At 42.4% G+C, this 17,167-nt stretch overlaps 2 protein-coding genes across 3 annotated transcripts in view; one reads left to right on the top strand and one right to left on the bottom strand.

The window, feature by feature from the left end:
• The window catches only part of TBC1D8 (TBC1 domain family member 8), a 35,421-nt gene extending 25,909 nt beyond the window's left edge, over nt 1-9,512 (top strand). Inside the window, exons 11-19 of the mRNA XM_026845913.1 lie at nt 1,789-2,074; nt 2,570-2,699; nt 2,995-3,093; nt 3,651-3,719; nt 5,050-5,290; nt 6,536-6,601; nt 7,204-7,293; nt 7,456-7,556; nt 8,757-9,512. Of these exons, the coding sequence (XP_026701714.1) occupies nt 1,789-2,074; nt 2,570-2,699; nt 2,995-3,093; nt 3,651-3,719; nt 5,050-5,290; nt 6,536-6,601; nt 7,204-7,293; nt 7,456-7,556; nt 8,757-9,215 (1,541 nt within the window). The 3' untranslated portion in view covers nt 9,216-9,512. The remainder of the gene's footprint in view (nt 1-1,788; nt 2,075-2,569; nt 2,700-2,994; nt 3,094-3,650; nt 3,720-5,049; nt 5,291-6,535; nt 6,602-7,203; nt 7,294-7,455; nt 7,557-8,756) is intronic.
• Nucleotides 9,513-10,281: 769 nt separating this feature from the next.
• Nucleotides 10,282-17,167, bottom strand: part of RPL31 (ribosomal protein L31) — a 7,093-nt gene continuing 207 nt past the window's right edge. Inside the window, exons 2-5 of one of the 2 annotated variants that reach the window (XM_026844719.1) lie at nt 16,409-16,525; nt 14,672-14,797; nt 10,884-10,996; nt 10,282-10,353 (exon numbers count right to left, since the gene is read on the bottom strand). In XM_026844719.1, coding sequence (XP_026700520.1) covers nt 10,322-10,353; nt 10,884-10,996; nt 14,672-14,797; nt 16,409-16,515 — 378 coding nt within the window. In that variant the 5' untranslated portion in view covers nt 16,516-16,525 and the 3' untranslated portion in view covers nt 10,282-10,321. Of the gene's footprint in view, nt 10,354-10,883; nt 10,997-14,671; nt 14,798-16,408; nt 16,546-17,167 lie in introns of those variants that run through there. The other variant, XM_026844710.1, reaches the window with a different exon arrangement.

The following is a 17,167-nucleotide window of genomic DNA, read 5'->3' on the forward strand; positions in this document are numbered from 1 at the left end:
ATTGAAAACTTAATTTAATTTCTCAGATTTGCCTTTTCAGTCTTGGAGATGTCATTTAGTTTGCATCTTGGGTCATCTTTTTTTTAAACGGATACCCTAGTATTTTCCTACCTCATCATGGTTTCATGCTGTAATACATTAGAGTTTCCGTTGCTCAGATTTCATGGCTTCTGGGAGCCTAATGGAAAGGTGGGCATAAAAGTCACTTTGAATACACCTGCTTGACTTATATCCACGGTATCAACATTTAATTATAACAAGATCTGCAAAAGATCTGGGCAGCATTGCACATTCCTTTTAAACCTATGCTTTTGCCATTGCTGCCCCTGAGTGTGGAATTATCTTTTTACATGTGATGCCTATCTGTCTCTGGCTTCCTACAAATACCCCTAAAACCAGCTCTATTTATTTGGTCTATATTAACTATGGCTATTAAATTGTTTGTTTTAAGCTTGTTAAAAAAACCCAACAAAACAAACAAAAACTGCCCTCTGTTGAGTAACCCTAGTCCGTTTTCTCCTGCTTTCTTTACCATTCTTATTTATGACCATCTGATGTGAGAAGGCTTTCTCTTCAAAGCAAAGCACCATGCTTGATGTGTTTCTCAAAAGCTCTTTGCATGTCCTTGGGCACTTATTTTTGATTTGTGGTGCTGTAATGTTTGTTCAGCCACCAGGAGAAGCTCTTTGTGGCTTGTTGTGAAAAGTTCTAAGACAGAGAAATTTCATAGCTGGGAGTTTTTTTATGATTTGGATGCAAAGCCCAAAGATGCTGGCTCTCTGACACAAATTTTTCAGGTTGTATTCTGCTTTTGAACAACAGAAGATTTGAGTGCTAAGGGTATATATGTCTCAGGAATTTCCTAGCAATTAAAGTTGTTTCCTAATACTAGCAGAATATGAACTATGAGAAAGAAATGAAGTAACTTGAAAGGAAAGACAAAATAATTGTGAAAAGGTAACTGCATTTTGTATACAGGAACATTTTAAACTTCTAGTGTCTTTGGTTGAAGCCCCTGATGGCAGATGTGGTTTGTAGACACAGGCCATTTCAGCGATAGGAAACTATATTGATTCTACACTAGCTGCTGACAAAGTATCACTGAGCTAGTAGCTAAAACAGAGCACAAATCTGCTCATTTTGGAAAGATTGGTTGGGACAGTTAGGAAGGCGTATATCTGGGCATTGCAAAAATCTTTTGTTCTTTATATATAGATATATACGTGTGTAAGCATATATTTATATCTGCTTATATATATATATATATATATGTGTGTGTGTGTAAATATTTTTATTTGTGCTTAGTGTGTGTAGCCATATCGGGATTTCCATCTTCTATTTTCTCACTTAGAATTAAAGCTGTACTGCCTGCTTGCTTGAGCACATACCCTGGAGAGGAATGTGTACTTTCTTATTTTCACTGCATAGATCCCAAGTCGAACAGTAAAATGCTTTAAGATTGCTTTCGCTAGCACTTAATTATTACGTGTTCTTTTAGCCAAAACCAACAGCTGCTGCTATTACTGTTTCATTGCACCCTAAAGGCACTGGGGACAATCAACAAAAGTCTTTTTGCATAAAGTTGTACAGTAAGGATTACGGACATAAGGGTTGGGGTTGAGATCACAGCAGGAGGATAATGGGATTTTTCATTGTAGATGTGTATGTATCTTGTCAGCTTAAATCTTAAGAAAGTCTTGCAGTTGATAGTTGACAGCGATCATTAGCTTTAAAGAATGTTTTGTCCTGTGTCAGTCCTGGCTAATACTGTTTCTTTGTGACTTGCAGGTGCTCAGGTAGACCAGTCGGTGTTTGAAGAGCTTATAAAAGAGCAACTTCCAGAACTGGCTGAACATATGAAGGATCTGACAACCTTAGCTTCCATCTCTCTTTCATGGTTCCTTACCCTCTTCCTTAGCATCATGCCCTTGGAAAGTGCTGTGAATGTTGTGGACTGCTTCTTCTATGATGGGATCAAAGCCATTTTCCAGCTGGGTTTGGCCATACTGGAAGCCAATGCCGTGGATCTGTGTAACAGCAAGGACGATGGGCAGGCCCTGATGATCCTGAGCAGGTATGGCCACGCAGGAGTGCTCCTTCCATCATGGAAGGAGCTATAAAACAAAGGCAGTTGCGTGCTGGTGTGGTATCGACAGGGCGCTGTAGGCACACTGTATTACCTTGCTGCTGCTGCTGCTTTTGTAGTGTCTGCCTTAAACAATGGGCTTTATACATCAGACGAGTAGATGTCCTGTGAAATTTCCTGGCAGCACCGAGACATGCATTGATTGCGTCAATGTGCAATATTTACTGCTGCTCTTCGTGCCTTCCCTAGAGTGACAGGCTTCCTGCTCCAGACTTCAAGGAGACAGAAGTTTTCTTCCTTGGGCAGCATTTAGTCATTTGGCTGGCTTGCTGTTCCTTGGATGAGTAATCATGAAGGCATTTTTGAAAAGCCTAGCAGCCCGAAAACCAATTTATTTCTAAGTCTGAGCCATAGGACTTGTTTGCTTATTTATACTGAGAAGAGCACAGTGCAATCTGTGTTGCTTATATTTCTTCCTTTCAGGTTTTTAGAGCATGTCAAAAACGAGGAAAGCCCTCTGCCACCTATTGGTAATCACCATGCATTCTTCAGCGATGACCAGGAAGCCTCCCCAGTGACTGAAATAGCGAACCTGATTCATGACTCCTATGAGGTAAAATACTACTCTGTGTCTACTGGTCAGTTAAGTTAGAATTTTTAAAAATAAAACGGTTAAATTCAATGTGTATATTTTGACAGTTAATACACATCTTTACAGATTCCTTGACTAAGTGCTCAAATGCACAAGGCTAAGTGTAGTATAAATACCTACACTGACAGATCAATTAGATACTGGGTATGCTTCTTCAGGAACTCAAAACACTTTAAAAGTTGTAGTTTCAGTCAATGAGAAATACAAATATCATAAAATACTATAAAAATAATAAAATTCTGTCCCTCCCTCGTAGAAATTTGGAGACCACTCTGTGGCACAGATAGAGCACATGCGCTACAAACATCGAATCCGTGTCCTGCAGAGCCACGAAGACACAACCAAGCAAAATGTGGTGAGTAGGGTATTGTTTCAAGTGAGGTAGCTTAACATCTTTCTGCAGGCAGACTGCTTTCATTTTTTAAAAGGCACCACCAGATTTTGAAAAAAGGAAGAATCATTACTGACTCTGGAAAAAGCTCTTTCCTGGGATGCTGATGGGTTTGTTTTTTCTTTTGCGGCCAGATGAATTATTTTCTAGGGTGGCTTTCACATTAACAAGAACTGCAGGACTGATAAGCCCAGCGTCTTGTCTCTGACCATGGCCCCAGGCAGATGCCTGGGGAAGAGTGTAAGAAGAGAGTGAGTGCGATGTGATGCTTCCCTGGCCTCCTGCAACCTGCAGTTTACGGACTTCCTGTCTTTGTTTCTAATAGCCCGTGAGGGATTTCTCTTTTCATGAGTCTGTTCAACTGGTGAACCTAAAGAAGGGGGAAAAATTGCAGAGATTTTTCTGTACTGCAGTTTTCAGCTGGACCACATAAATACAGTCCCTGTGGGGCTCAGGGGCTTGCTCATGTAAGTGATGATGGGAGAAACGATAGTGACTGATGTTTTTTCTTTCTTTTTAAGCTCCGAGTTGTCATCCCTGATGTTTCGATTCTTCCAGAAGATTTAGAGGAACTGTATGATTTGTTCAAGGTTAGTCTCCCTGAAAAGTAGGGGATGCAACTATTTGAGGCTTTGGGGTGTAACTTCTAGCTGTCGCTTTGCAGTGCCACCTTGGACCTTGTGTCCTCTGCCTGGGCTGTATTATTTGGGTGGGATCTTGTAATTTTGTCCTTTTTGTGGTTGCCCAGTTGTTAAAGAGGAATAGTAAGATACTGATCCTTCAGAGGAGAATTGCTTCAGTTTCTTTTCTAACTTACTGCTTGAAAATGGTCCATGGGAAGTTAGGTTCTGGTAACTTTCACGTGCAGAATAAATTAAATAATACATAGCTCTGCTCACTGGGAGCTCTGCAGTACTTTAAAGTCCTGCTCTCTTAATGCTCTTTAAAGGCAGACTTTGTTTTCCATGGGGGAAAAATCCCCATGAACTGGTGTCCTTGCTATTTGTTCCAAATTTTTAAACTTTTTTTTTATTTTTTAAGAACTAAAAGCAGTTTCTACTTCAGTTCCTTTCTGTCAAGCTGATGTTCGATAGAACTTGTATAAAATTATTTGATGACAGGGACATCTAAGCTTATACAACTATACTTGATTTAGAGGTCCAAGCATGTAATTAACGCCCTTAATGGACCATTTCTTTTGTGTATTGTTCATAGCTATAAATACTGAGAATATGACTGTGGTATGTTCTTAGTGTTGCATAGCTTTGTGGCTAAGAGCAGTTGTATCCTTCCTCCATTAGTGGCTGTAAGAGGATGCTGCTGGGGCTTGCTTTTAGCACTTCCCTCTTGCTTCTTGCTTCTCTGTTTCTGAGCTTTGATTTGCTTGCACTCCTCCTCTTTCCTCATTTAGTTTCTTGGTCGTGATTCCTTTATTGTTAGCACACTTGCTTCCCTGGGACAGCTCATTTTGTTAGGACTCTCTTTTGCATCAGCCTGTCCCTAAGGGAAGACTAATAGGTACGGTATCCAAATAGAGAGGTCTGAGAGAGAATAAATGAGCAGGCCAAGCCTGTGTAATGCTTACCCTGGATTTTCTCTGACCCTCTGTACCTTTGGCTGGTTAGAGACATGCCGAGCCAGTTGTGGCTAAGAGTTTCAGTAGCCTGCAGTGAATTTCTTCCAAGAATCTGCCCAGTCTCCCTTCAAAATTATTAATTATCCATTGGAAATCATGAGAGCGCTTGGCTGCTCTAATTACAGATTCTCACAGGAATGGCCTTGGTATCATTACAGCACTTCGCACAGATAATTTTGAGCATTTCCCACATACTTTGATATGAATACCTTTTTTTTGCTGGTTGTGCTTTCTCTGATACTGCACACCACAATTTCCCCTCTCCCGCCTCTGATTTCTCTTAGAGGGAACATTTGATAAGATGCTACTGGGAAATGACGAGTCCGGTGGTGGAGCGACATGACCCCAGCAGACCCTACGCTGAGCAGTACCGCATCGATGCCCAGCAGTTCACTAACCTGTACAGGCTGGTCTCGCCCTGGACCTGTGGGGAGCACACCAACATCCTCGCCCAAAGGACCTTCCGGCTCCTGGATGAGAACATGGACCAGCTGATTGAATTCAAGGGGCTCGCCAGCTGCTTAGGTATTGGCTCCCCTGCGGGGTGGAAGATGGGCAGAGCCGGCGGGGGTGGCACACGGGTTAGACACAGATGTTAAAATGCCATACAACTGGCAGGGGAGGATGCGGGCAAATTTTTTTTTTAGGCTTGTAATTAGCCTAACAAGGGACCTTTATTAAGTTTGTGTGTTTCAATCACCTGAAGTCAAATTAGATTTAAAAGACAGCCTAAGGACATGATTGAATATTGTATTAAAATATTAGGTTTCTTGGACAATAGTAATTTTGTTGAAAATATTTTATGAATTAAAATTATACTTAGGTATGCATGGAATGCTAGGAAATCCTCTCTACCAGACTGTTGCTCTCAATATAGCTCTGAAATCTTAGTATATCTCTTTGTAACTGTTTCTTGAAGACTTAATCTTACACAGCTGACTCCTGCTTGCCTTATATGTCGACAGTAAGCAGAACAAAAAAACCCTAGCCAGCAGGGACTGAGAGCTGTGCTGGGGCTGGTCTTGAGGCCACCAGCTGTTCTAATAAGGTGATGCTGCCCATCTCAAAATCTGGCTAAAGAAAGTGCCACATCTCAACTGTTACCTGACCCCAAGTGAAAAAAACTGAATCAACATTGAAAGCTTCAGTAAAAATCATATTCTTGCCACTTAAGCTTTTTAGAATTGTTTTATGTGAACTAAGGGATCCTGTATTATATTATAATTTGATTTTGATTCTTAGAGGGATACAAGTTTTTTTTAAAAAAAAGTTCTTCACAGTATTTCAGTGCATTTAGAAGTTCAGAATCTCATTTCTACTGGTCATTGAAAATATGAATTATATTACATGCAAAGTACCTATCTCCTTTGGGATTATTCTATAGAACAGCAGTAGGGGCTGAAGGGGAGAAATACTAAGAATATGATGGTCCCAAAGAGAGTTTTCTGTCTCCCCCCTCTCACATTCCTGTTCATCTGTGGCAGCAAACAGCCTTTGCTATATTCCCTGTCATCTTCCTTGGCTCCATAGTGTTATTTACTCCCAATCTATTTTCAAGAACAAAGACCAAACCAGATGGCTGTCACCTGCTGTTCCTCATTGACAGGCACAACTTAAAATATTTCAGTGTAATATACTGGCCATATGTTTTCATGTATTGTCCATGCAAACAATTATCTTTTGTGCACAGAGAGATGCTTGATATATTTTAAACCGTGGGAGTAAATGTTCAGGTCCACTTCCTTCTTGTTCTTTTTTTTTTCCTTGCAGATGTTATGTATAATGGAGAAATGAATGAAAAGATAAAGCTACTATATAAGCTGCATATCCCACCGGGTAAGAAATCAGAAGAGGAATGAATACCTGTTTCTCCAGAAATCTCTTGCTTAAGGCTTTTGGGAAAAGGCTGCTTAATGAAGAACCCTATCGTGCATCCTTCAGCTGGGAGCATACAGGATGCGCATTTGTAATTATGCTCACTTTTAAAAAATTACTCCAGTCAAAACATTATTGAATAAAATTTATAGATATACCATGTCAAGGCTCACATCTGCTGCATTCAGAGATCTTTCGCAGCCAATTATATGGCTAGACAAAATGTGAACTGAAATAACATTTTTGGATGGCTTGTGCTCCTGTGTGTAGTAGAGGTCTCCTTATCACATCCTGATCCAGTTTTGATTAGGTGACAAAATTTTGTGGTAGTTTCTCTGTGTAAAGTTTTTAATTAAACGTGCCACTCCTGGCAAACTCTGACTCTCTCACTGCAGCACTAGTGTTACTTACGTGAACATAATTTTACAGTATGATTTAATGAAGTACTGTTTAAAAACATCTTTGCCCAATTATTTTGCTTTCTTCAAATATGTAAGTTTTAAAAGCATAAGTAACCAAGCATTCGAAGGATTAATCATTACATTTATCACTTTTTTGGATAGCTCTCACAGAAAATGAACGAGACAGCCAGTCACCATTAAGGAATCCTTTACTGTCAACTTCAAGACCGCTAGTTATTGGAAAATCAAATGGTATGTCCAGTATGGTTCTCTGATATGTGTGCATATTGAGATAACCAACTTCCCATTTGTTAACCCTTCTCTATTATCTCTGCTCTCTGGCATTTATTTTGAAATGTCAGTTTAGTCGTGACTTGAAAACTAATTCTCCTTTTTGTGTCTGCTCCAAAAAAGGTGATGCAGTAGATTACCAAAAGCAGTTGAAGCAGATGCTGAAGGATCTAGCCAAAGAAAAGGATTCTAAAACGGAAAAAGAATTGCCGAAAATGAGCCAGGTATATACATTAAAGGCTGTAGTCTATTTTTAAAGGAGTACATGAAAATTAAATGACTGGGTACAACAGTTTAGCTTTTTCTGAGAAAGTGTAACTTCAGCCTCAGCTTAAGATTCAGTCCTTCAGGTATCGAGAACTGGGCTCTTCTGATCCAGTGAGCAGGTGTTTAAAGAGCTACTTTCCAGCAACTCCGTCTCCTCAGACTGGTTGGTGAATAGAAAGAATTTCAAACTCACCCTCACCTGCAGCATAACAGGCTGGAAAAAAGCCTCCTCCTAAGCCCAAAGAATTCCTGAGAATATATGTTGCTGTTCTGTCTTCTCTGACCTCCTCTTCACCAAACCGGTAACTTCTTTCTTAGTCTATCACCCAACTGGGACTTGCCCTGTCTTAGCCAAGTGCTGGCTAGTACTGCATGAAGTAATACAGCTGAAGGTTCTCATCTTACCATCTCCTCCCTAATGCCAGTGGAGCTTAGGGTCCCATATTAGTAAAACAAATGCACAGACATTTAAAGATGGGACTACACCCAGAATCCTTCTGTGTGGGTGTTGCTCAAGAAAGTTTGAAGTGACCTAACCTGTCAGCTCAGGAGAGCTGCATCATCCCTCATAAAGGCATCACTTGACTGGACTTCCTGCACTCCTGTTCACCATGATTTAGCCATCCCATAACTGTATGAAACTCAAGAGCTCACATATACCATAATAGGATATGGAAACATCTTCTCTAGCCTGATAATCATCTGTGATGGGTGAGCAAGGGAAGGAAGGAGAGAAAGGGGTTGGGCAGGGAAGATGTCTGAATTTTATTAGTAGAAGAGCTGGGGAAGGATGGGAGAGAAACATGAGAAGGGAAGTTGCTTGCCGGCCTGTGGACAGCTACTTTGGTTGCTGTCTGTGTAACAGCCATGCTTGTATCCCTTGCCCTTTGGTAATCTGGGAGGTCCTGATCTCCTTCATCAAGGCAGCAAAATAATTTTCTGCTCTCTTCCCTTTGTGATTTGCAGCACCAAATTTTCAACCCAGTGAGGGCTGAAATCTCAGAGCTAGCTTTTTTTTTTTTTTACAAGCAGGCAGAAGCTATAAATGAGCATATAAACATACTCAGCATACCCAGCATTTTGCCTTTCTTTCCAGTACGGTGCTCTTGCCTAACTCCTACACTTATAGTTTGACTTGGGTTTTTCATCCTTTACAGAGGGAGTTCATTCAGTTCTGCAAAACCTTGTACAGCATGTTCCATGAAGATCCAGAGGAGAATGATTTGTACCAGGCCATCGCCACTGTGACCACACTGTTGCTTCAGATTGGAGAAGTAGGACAAAGGAGCATCAGCCTGGGGAGCGGCTCAGAAGAGTTCACTGAGGACTTGCAGCCTGAGGCCTCTGCTTCAGACCAGGATGCTGTTTTTACTGACACTGTGAAGACCCCTCACAAAGACTCTCAACCTTCACCTGTAACTGAAGGGGACTGGACTGTCTCTTTTGAACATATTTTAGCATCCCTCTTGACTGAACAGTCATTAGTTAACTTCTTTGAGAAACCCGTAGAACTGAAGCCAAAACTTGAGAATGCAAAGTTACATCAGTATAGTCTCAAAACAAACGGAATGAGCTGCCAGCCACGGGGTGAACATACAAAATTAAACACACAGTAGCAGCAAACCTGTCAAAAATGAAATGCACTGAAATGATGCCAAAGCACAAACTGTAAAAGGCTTTCAATTAGCAGTGGACTTTTGATAAACAGTTTGTTCGTCTGTGGTTCTCAGTTGAAGAGCTTTAAAAGCTAAAGGGTGTGTAGGTTTGTTTTGTGCCATTGATTTATTAATTATGTTCTTGTTTTGAATGTAAAAGGAAACATCTGTCTACAGTGTGAAGACACTGAAGCCCTCTTCCGCACCGGGAGGGAGAGCACAGGCTGGCTCCAGTTGTCCTTTTTTTTTTTTTTTTTTTTTTTTTTTTCGGCTACTGTCTGCAGTTTGGGTTGCCTTTTTTGCACTAATACTGAAAACTGTTTCAATGCTGGTAGTTGAAACTATTTTAATATATTTGATTGTATTCCAATTTGTATGTCTTGCTGAAACGTTAAGTGTACATGGACTGTGCTTCTGATGTTGGTCTGTGAAAACATGCACTTTTCAATAAACCCTTTTTGTACCAGACTTGCATGGACAGTATTTATTGATTTTGTGGAAGATAACTGCCTTTAGTCCTACTTTCATTAAACAAATTCCCTGAGCTAGTGAACTCAGAATTCACTGGTCAGAACGCCACATTTCAGTGTAGTGCACAGACCTACTTGGGACACACTTCCTGATTCTGCCCAGGAGACCAGTGGGGACCAAATGCAGGGAGTTAACTTTATCCACAGATTACATACATGAAGCACCAATCTCAGAGTTTGGGGGGTTAGGGTTTGTTGTTGTTGCTTTGGTTTGTCTTTTAAACAAACTTGGCCTTAAATTAAAATACTGTGTCGTGGCTCTTTATTCCCATAAGAACAAAACAAAACCACTAGGACTTTGCCACGCACACAGGAACATTCTCATCTCCTCCTTACTTCATTCATGTGTAACCAAAGTCTATCTTTAATTAAGAAAATTACAGAATTATGTGCAAGGCCAAAGAAAGCAAGCTGCTTTAAGATGTCACCTGTTCAACACAATGCTTCACAGATGAGATCCTGAAGAGACCGGACAATAAAAACAACCAATTTAGGAATAAACTTTCTTTTTATCCTTTTATTGTAATGAAAATTAGTTTAATTTTCATCCACATTCACTGTCTGTAGACCTGCAAAACAAGAAATTGTATCACCACCTATTACTAGGACAATTCCCTTTATGTCTATGCAAGTTTTCACAAGTGCACCTACAGTTTCAAAGCCAGTTTGCTGATCTACTGGAAGATCACACTATATAGGCAAGTATTTACCAAATGTTAAAAACGTCATGTTAAATCAATTCTGCAAATAAGATACTTCTCAGATGATAAGCAGAAAGACTCAACCTGCTTCAGCATTTGACATCAGAGGATGTACTTTATATGGGAAAACAAACCTTAAAATTACCCTAACAACTATGGCCAGTGTTTTTTATTCTCTCAAAATTTACACGATTATGTCATGAAATTATGTATTTACTTTTTAATGCTGATCAAGCAAGCTAGCAGCCCTGTTCTCTACAGCAGAGCTAGCATAAGCCAGCACTTTGACCCCTTCAGCATGCTTTTCATCTGAATTTTGCCTTACAGGAGGAGCTGTCCCACTTCACTACTTGTTCAGAAAAACGGCATGGAGGAAGAAAGACGGCATCCAACCTTACCTTTGAACGTTGTCACTGGTACATAGGTAACCAGTGTGTATAGCTTGTTTGGTGAATCTTCATCCTCATTGCGCTTTCTGGACAAACGCACACGGATACGGTAAGGAACATTCCTAAAACAAAGACAACAGATTAATTTTCAGTAAAATATGTACTGAAACCTGCTAATTCATAGAAAAGAAAATAAAATTTCTTTGCTCCGTGGTTACTATCCCCTCTCAAATTACAGAATCACAGAATCATCTAGGTTGGAAAAGACCTTGAAGGTCACCCAGTCCAACCATTAATGCAACATTAACAGTTTCCAACTACATCATATCCCTCAGCACTATGTCAATCCAACTCTTAAACACCTCCAGGGATGGGGACTCCACCAGTGCCCTGGGCAGCCCATTCCAACACCTACCAACCTGTTCTGGAAAGAAATGCTTCCTAATATCCAGTCTAAACCTTCCCTGGCGCAATTTGAGGCCATTCCCTCTTGTCCTATCACTTGTTACTTGGTTAAAGAGACTCATCCCCAGCTCTCTGCAACCTCCTTTCAGGCAGCTGTAGAGGGCGATGAGGTCTCCCCTCAGCCTCCTCTTCTCCAGACTAAACACCCCCAGTTCCCTCAGCCGCTCCCCGTACGACCTGTGCTCCAGACCCTGCACCAGCTCCATTGCCCGTCTCTGGACACGCTCGAGTCATTCAATGTCCTTTTTGTAGTGAGGGGCCCAAAACTGAACACAGGAATCGAGGGGCGGCCTCACCAGTGCCGAGTACAGGGGTCAGATCCCTTCCCTGTCCCTGCTGGCCACGCTACTGCTGACACAAGCCAAGATGCTATTGGCCTTCTTGGCCACCTGGGCACACTGCTGGCTCCTGTTCAGCCGGCTGTCAATCAACCCCCCCAGGTCCCTCTCTGACTGGCAGCTCTCCAGCCACTCCTCCCCAAGCCTGTAGCGCTGCTGGGGGTTGTTGTGGCCCAAGGGCAGCCCCCGGCATTTGGCCTTAGGGAAACTCCTCCAGTTGGCCTCAGCCCATGGCTCCAGCCTGTCCAGGTCTCTCTGCAGAGCCTCCCTACCCTCGAGCACATCAACACTCCCACCCAACTGGGTGTCATCTGCAAACTGACTGAGGGTGCACTCGATCCCCTCGTCTAGATCATCAATAAAAATGTTAAACAGGAGTGGCCCCAAAACCGAGCCCCGGGGGACACCACTTGTGACCGGCCGCCAACTCCGTTCACCATAGCTCTTTGGGCCCGGCCATCCAGACAGTTTTTTACCCAGCAAAGTGTGTGCCCATCCAAGCCATGAGCAGCCAGTTTTGCCAGAATGCTGTGGGAAACGGTGTCAAAGGCCTTACTAAAGTCAAGGTAAACAACATCCACAGCCTTTCCCTTATCCAATAAGCAGGTCGCCCTGTCATAGAAGGAGATCAGATTTGTCAAGCAGGACCTGCCTTTCATAAGCCCATGCTGACTGGGCCTGATCCCCTGGTTGTCCATTTTATGACTTTTAATGGCACCCGAGATGACCTGCTCCATGACCTTCCCTGGCACCAAGGTCAGACAGGTCAATAGTTTCCTGGATCCTCCTTTCTACCTTTCTTGTAGATGAGTGTCACATTTGCCACCCTCCAGTCCAATGGTACCTCCCCAGTTAGCCATGATTTCAGGTAAATCATGGAAAGTGGCTTGGCAAGCACATCTGCCAACTCTTTCAGCACCCTTGGGTGTAACCCATCTGGTCCCACAGATTTAAATTCTTAAGCTTAGCCTATTTGTGCAAAGACATGATGAATCAATTGTGTTTCTATCTCAGCATCATAATAGCAAGAGTGAAATCCTGTTCCTTAGAGATTGTACTGTTTGCCTTACAGGAGCTTTTTTCTGTTTTTTTTTTTTAGTTTTGTTAAAGTGAGCAGGTAAAATTTAAATGAGCCTTGAGTAAGATGAATCCATATTCCAGTGGGAGCATAAAGTCAGAAGTGCATCACAAGTCCACTACTGATCCAGGAGATATACTTTGAAGAACAAGAAGCACAGCATGAGTATATGATCAGCCAGCAGCTGTTACTAAAGAGCATTTCTTACTAGAACAGAAAACTGTAAGGAAAAAAACCCAGGAGTCTGTTCTGAAAGACTGAGGCCCCTGTCAGCAAGAGTCACAGTACTGCCCAATCTGTGCCCAAACATGCCAGAAGTCAAGTGGAAATTCTAGTGAGCATCAGACCTGAATCAAGATCTTCCTCGTGGGTGTACAACCGATCCAACATTCCTTCTTCACAAAGCCCACGGAACCATGACTAAATCACTTAAGATGATTTTGTCTGTAACAGGCAAGTCACAGCTTAGCATCCTCCCCTACTACTGGCCAAAAGATGCTGCTGAGGGAAGGCACAAAATTGTTTGTTTACATCATTCTTTCAAATAGCCTCCCACCTCAAAATGAATTCAGGATTTTGGGAAACTACTCCTCAAGAGTACCTTGCTGCACAGAATATGTGAAGGAACTTCTCCCTTGCTGTATGTTCTCAAGAGTATACTTACTAAATCAGATGGATGTGGTTATTAAGACACGAACCTTCTTCGATTTACTCCTTTCTTGAATCAAGTGAAAAAGCATTTTTTGCTACTTAGATCACTGACTATCATACTAGCTGACACAGTGATTTTAGCCTCTCCTGATCCTTTCAGATGAAGGTATTTTACTTTGCATACATTCTCTATTCTAACTAGTGAAAACTGCAGTTAAACTCAGCTGGAAAGATAGATGTGATGACTCCTTGCTCCACAGACCACACCTCTACCGGTTAATATAAAGAAGTCTTGGTTGGCAGCCTCGCTATTAAACTCTGAAGTTATGCAGTCACCTGGCTAAACTGCTACTTCTTCATTGCACCAGAACTGGAACAGCTCAACAGGAAGGACAGAGGAACCCCTGCCCAGAAAGATCTTAGTGCCATCTTCCCACTCTGTTTTTGAAGGAAGGGTTGGCCTAAGCACACAATTACAGGTAACGGATTTTAAGTATGTCATAGGTTAGACTTAGGAATCTAAGTCTAAAATTGCCGCAAGACAAAGGGTTCGTGTGTATCCAGTGTATCACACACAGTATTAATTTCTACCAGTTAACCTTTTATTATGATTTAAGAGGTCCCACTCCTCACAGGAGTTCTTTTGGACCATCTTCACACATCAAATGCCAAATCAGCTGCCTCTGTAGCAGTGATTTAACAGTTGCAATTTTTTGCCCCCCAAACTACTTACCATTTGTACTTTCAAGACAAGATTAATGGCCCTATTTAAAACATGCCATTATTTCCCTGTGTAGCATTTAACAATCCAGCATGCTTCAAAACCTAATCCTGTCTGGATCCCAGGTACCTAACCCGGATCTGTAGGTATTGCTAAAAAGCCATGTTTCTAAAAACTGTCTGCTGCAATAGGGATTGGGGTACTAGAGCATTACAATATCCCAATCTTTTCTCGCCCTCTGCCTCCAAGCCCACATTCCTTCTTTCCTTTGCTTTATTTTTATTAGAGGTAGAATGAAGTTATTTCAATTCCATAGTTTTCTGAAGCTTTGCTACAAATACGCCGAGGGGGTTGACCAGAAGATAAGAGGTGTCAGAAAGATTACTTTGGCACACACACTGTAAGAAAGGAAGCATTTGCAAAGAAAGTACAAACACTGCATGCAAGAAATATACCAATTTTTCTACCCCTCCAAGTCCTGCACCTACACATACACAGCTACAAGGTTCTCCCTCGCCCAGAAAGGAAAGCTGGAGAAACCTACCTTATCCCTTTAGCCCAGACTGCTTTGTTCAATCTGGTGTCAATGCGAACGTCAGGAGTACCCATTTCCTTCATCGCAAATTTACGGATTTCCTTGAGAGCACGTGGTGCCCGTTTCTTGAAGCCCCTAGGACAAACAAGAGCCATTTCTTCAGGAAACTGTCACCACTGGACACTTGCTGCAGCATTCACCCACTGACATTCTCCAAACACAGAATCCAAAGAATTTTGTTCAACAGCTGTTCAAGAGTTGCATCACAGCATGCTTAGACCATTACTCTGGTAGGCAGCTGCTAACTTAATGTCTATGCCTAATAGAAACCACATATACTTATGTGGAGTAAGTTCAGTGCAAGTTTGTAACTGCAAGATGTCCCAGATCTTAAGTCTTAGTCAAACGTGTTGACATTAAAACTTATCACAGTGTTACTGAAGAGATCAGAGCTTTCACAGATACTCTGAATAAAAGGCCTATGAGAAAAGCAGTGCAGCAACACTAATACAAACTTGACAGAACTGTATCAGCATTGAAATAAATGGCAGAAGAACAAATCGGATACTATTCTGAATAACAGCTTCTGCTAAACAGTATTTGATGGTTACTTTCTTCATGCTAGCAGGACCGCACCAATACCACCATCAGAACTGTTTTTTGTTTTTTTTTTTTTACAAGTAGAGCTTGTCTCATGCCTAGTATGGACAGATTCTGCATGATGGGGCATTTACACTCAAAGTCAGAGCTGTGCTGTGTTTTGCCATATACATTATACCCATGCTGTGACATGCAACTAGCGTCAGTAGTGTCTGAGGTCCCACAGTGGGTTATATTTAGTATTATTTGCACACTGCTGTTGATATTTAGTACTAGAAATCAGGAGCAGGTGAGCAACTACAAGTGAGACAAGCATTAAACCAGAAGTGTTTCACCCCAAGTACTTCATGCCCAAGAAGAGGATAACCCAAAAAGTGTATAGCAGGACCATCAGCATTAAAAGTAGACTGAATTGCCATAAACAATCAACAAGCAAGGCCTGAACATCTTATCGCCGTTTAAAGGTACCACTGTCTCCCATCCTCACCCATGGTTTTGCAATAGTCCGCTGCCTAGTTTCTCTCCTAGTCTAAGTTAACTTCAGCAATTTTAGCAACTGCTTCGATTTGGATACAGTTTTCTTCCACCTGACTGTAGCCATACACATACAAAGAGAATCAAAGGGAGACAGTTCCTCAGCAAGTCCTCTCAAGCACTTTACTAGTGCTTAGTTCTATGAGATTCAACACTTTGTCAGGTAAAAAGTTATGCTCCCCTGCACACTACAAATATTGTTTAACTCAAATCATACCTCAATTTACACCTCAAACAATTTAGTGATAAGCATGGCTCCAATCATTTGAATACAGTATTTAATTTCTAAAACTTAACACAGTGGGCTAAACTTTAAATTTCACTTGGGGAACAATGACAACCTGTGGTCAGAGGTAAATAGATCTAACTTCAAATTAAGTCCATAAACACAAAACCAAACTCGCTTGTTCCCAAAAGCTGTATGACAAGCATAGTATGTAGAGGTAGGTACAGAGCTGCTTCCTCGGGATACAACGGTAGCACAAGCGACTAAAACATCATGCGTTAGAATCGGTGCCAGTAAGGACTGTCGTTCTCTGCCGTTTAAACTACCGAACCCACTTCCAAACGCCACTTTAGATCAGGCTGATTCCACTGATAAGAAGAACTTACACGCCATGGATCCGCTTGTGAATGTTGATAGTATATTCCCTGGTTACCACCTCGTTGATGGCAGAGCGCCCCTTCTTCTTCTCACCACCTTTCTTTGCAGGAGCCATCTGAGAAACGCTGAAAAGCATCCGCGCACGCGTCAAACGCAGACCCAACTTCCCTCGGACTTTTCCTGTCCCCTTCCTTGCCATCGGCTCCAGCTCCTTACCAGCCACACAAACCCCCCATTCAGAAACTTAAAACTGAATTAATCCCCGGGGTCGCACCAGTTGCAGACTTTCCACAGCAACTTCTCAGCACCACAAATGCTTTACTCTTATCTCCCTGACAGGAGCACGAACATCTGAGGCTCTCTGACCACTTCCCATGAAGATGGGGCTCCTAGCCAGCCTCGAGCGCCCGTAACACCACCCCATCCTGCTTCTGTATGTCCAAGCCCCTTCCTGCTTCAAGGCGAACCGGGAGAGCAGCTCAACCCGTCCCCAAGGGAGATGACAATGCCAGAAAAGCTCCTTCCAAGGACTGATCTCGGCCTCAGCTTCCTCCTCCCTCACCAAGGCCCAGCACGGGCCGTAACCCCGTAACAAGCGCCCCGCAGGCCTCCCCGGGCCTGCGCCCTGTCCGGCACAGCGCAGGCCTGGGGGGGGGGAACGACAGGGAAGATGGGCCCCAGCCCCGCCGAACGCGGACCCACCGACAGGTACCACTCGGTGCCACCCGCGCCGGGCCAAGCCAAAGACACCACCTCCCGCCGCGGGG

This window comes from Athene cunicularia, assembly GCF_003259725.1.
Source record: "Athene cunicularia isolate RWA chromosome 1 unlocalized genomic scaffold, athCun1 chr1_part1, whole genome shotgun sequence".
Lineage (NCBI taxonomy): Eukaryota > Metazoa > Chordata > Aves > Strigiformes > Strigidae > Athene > Athene cunicularia.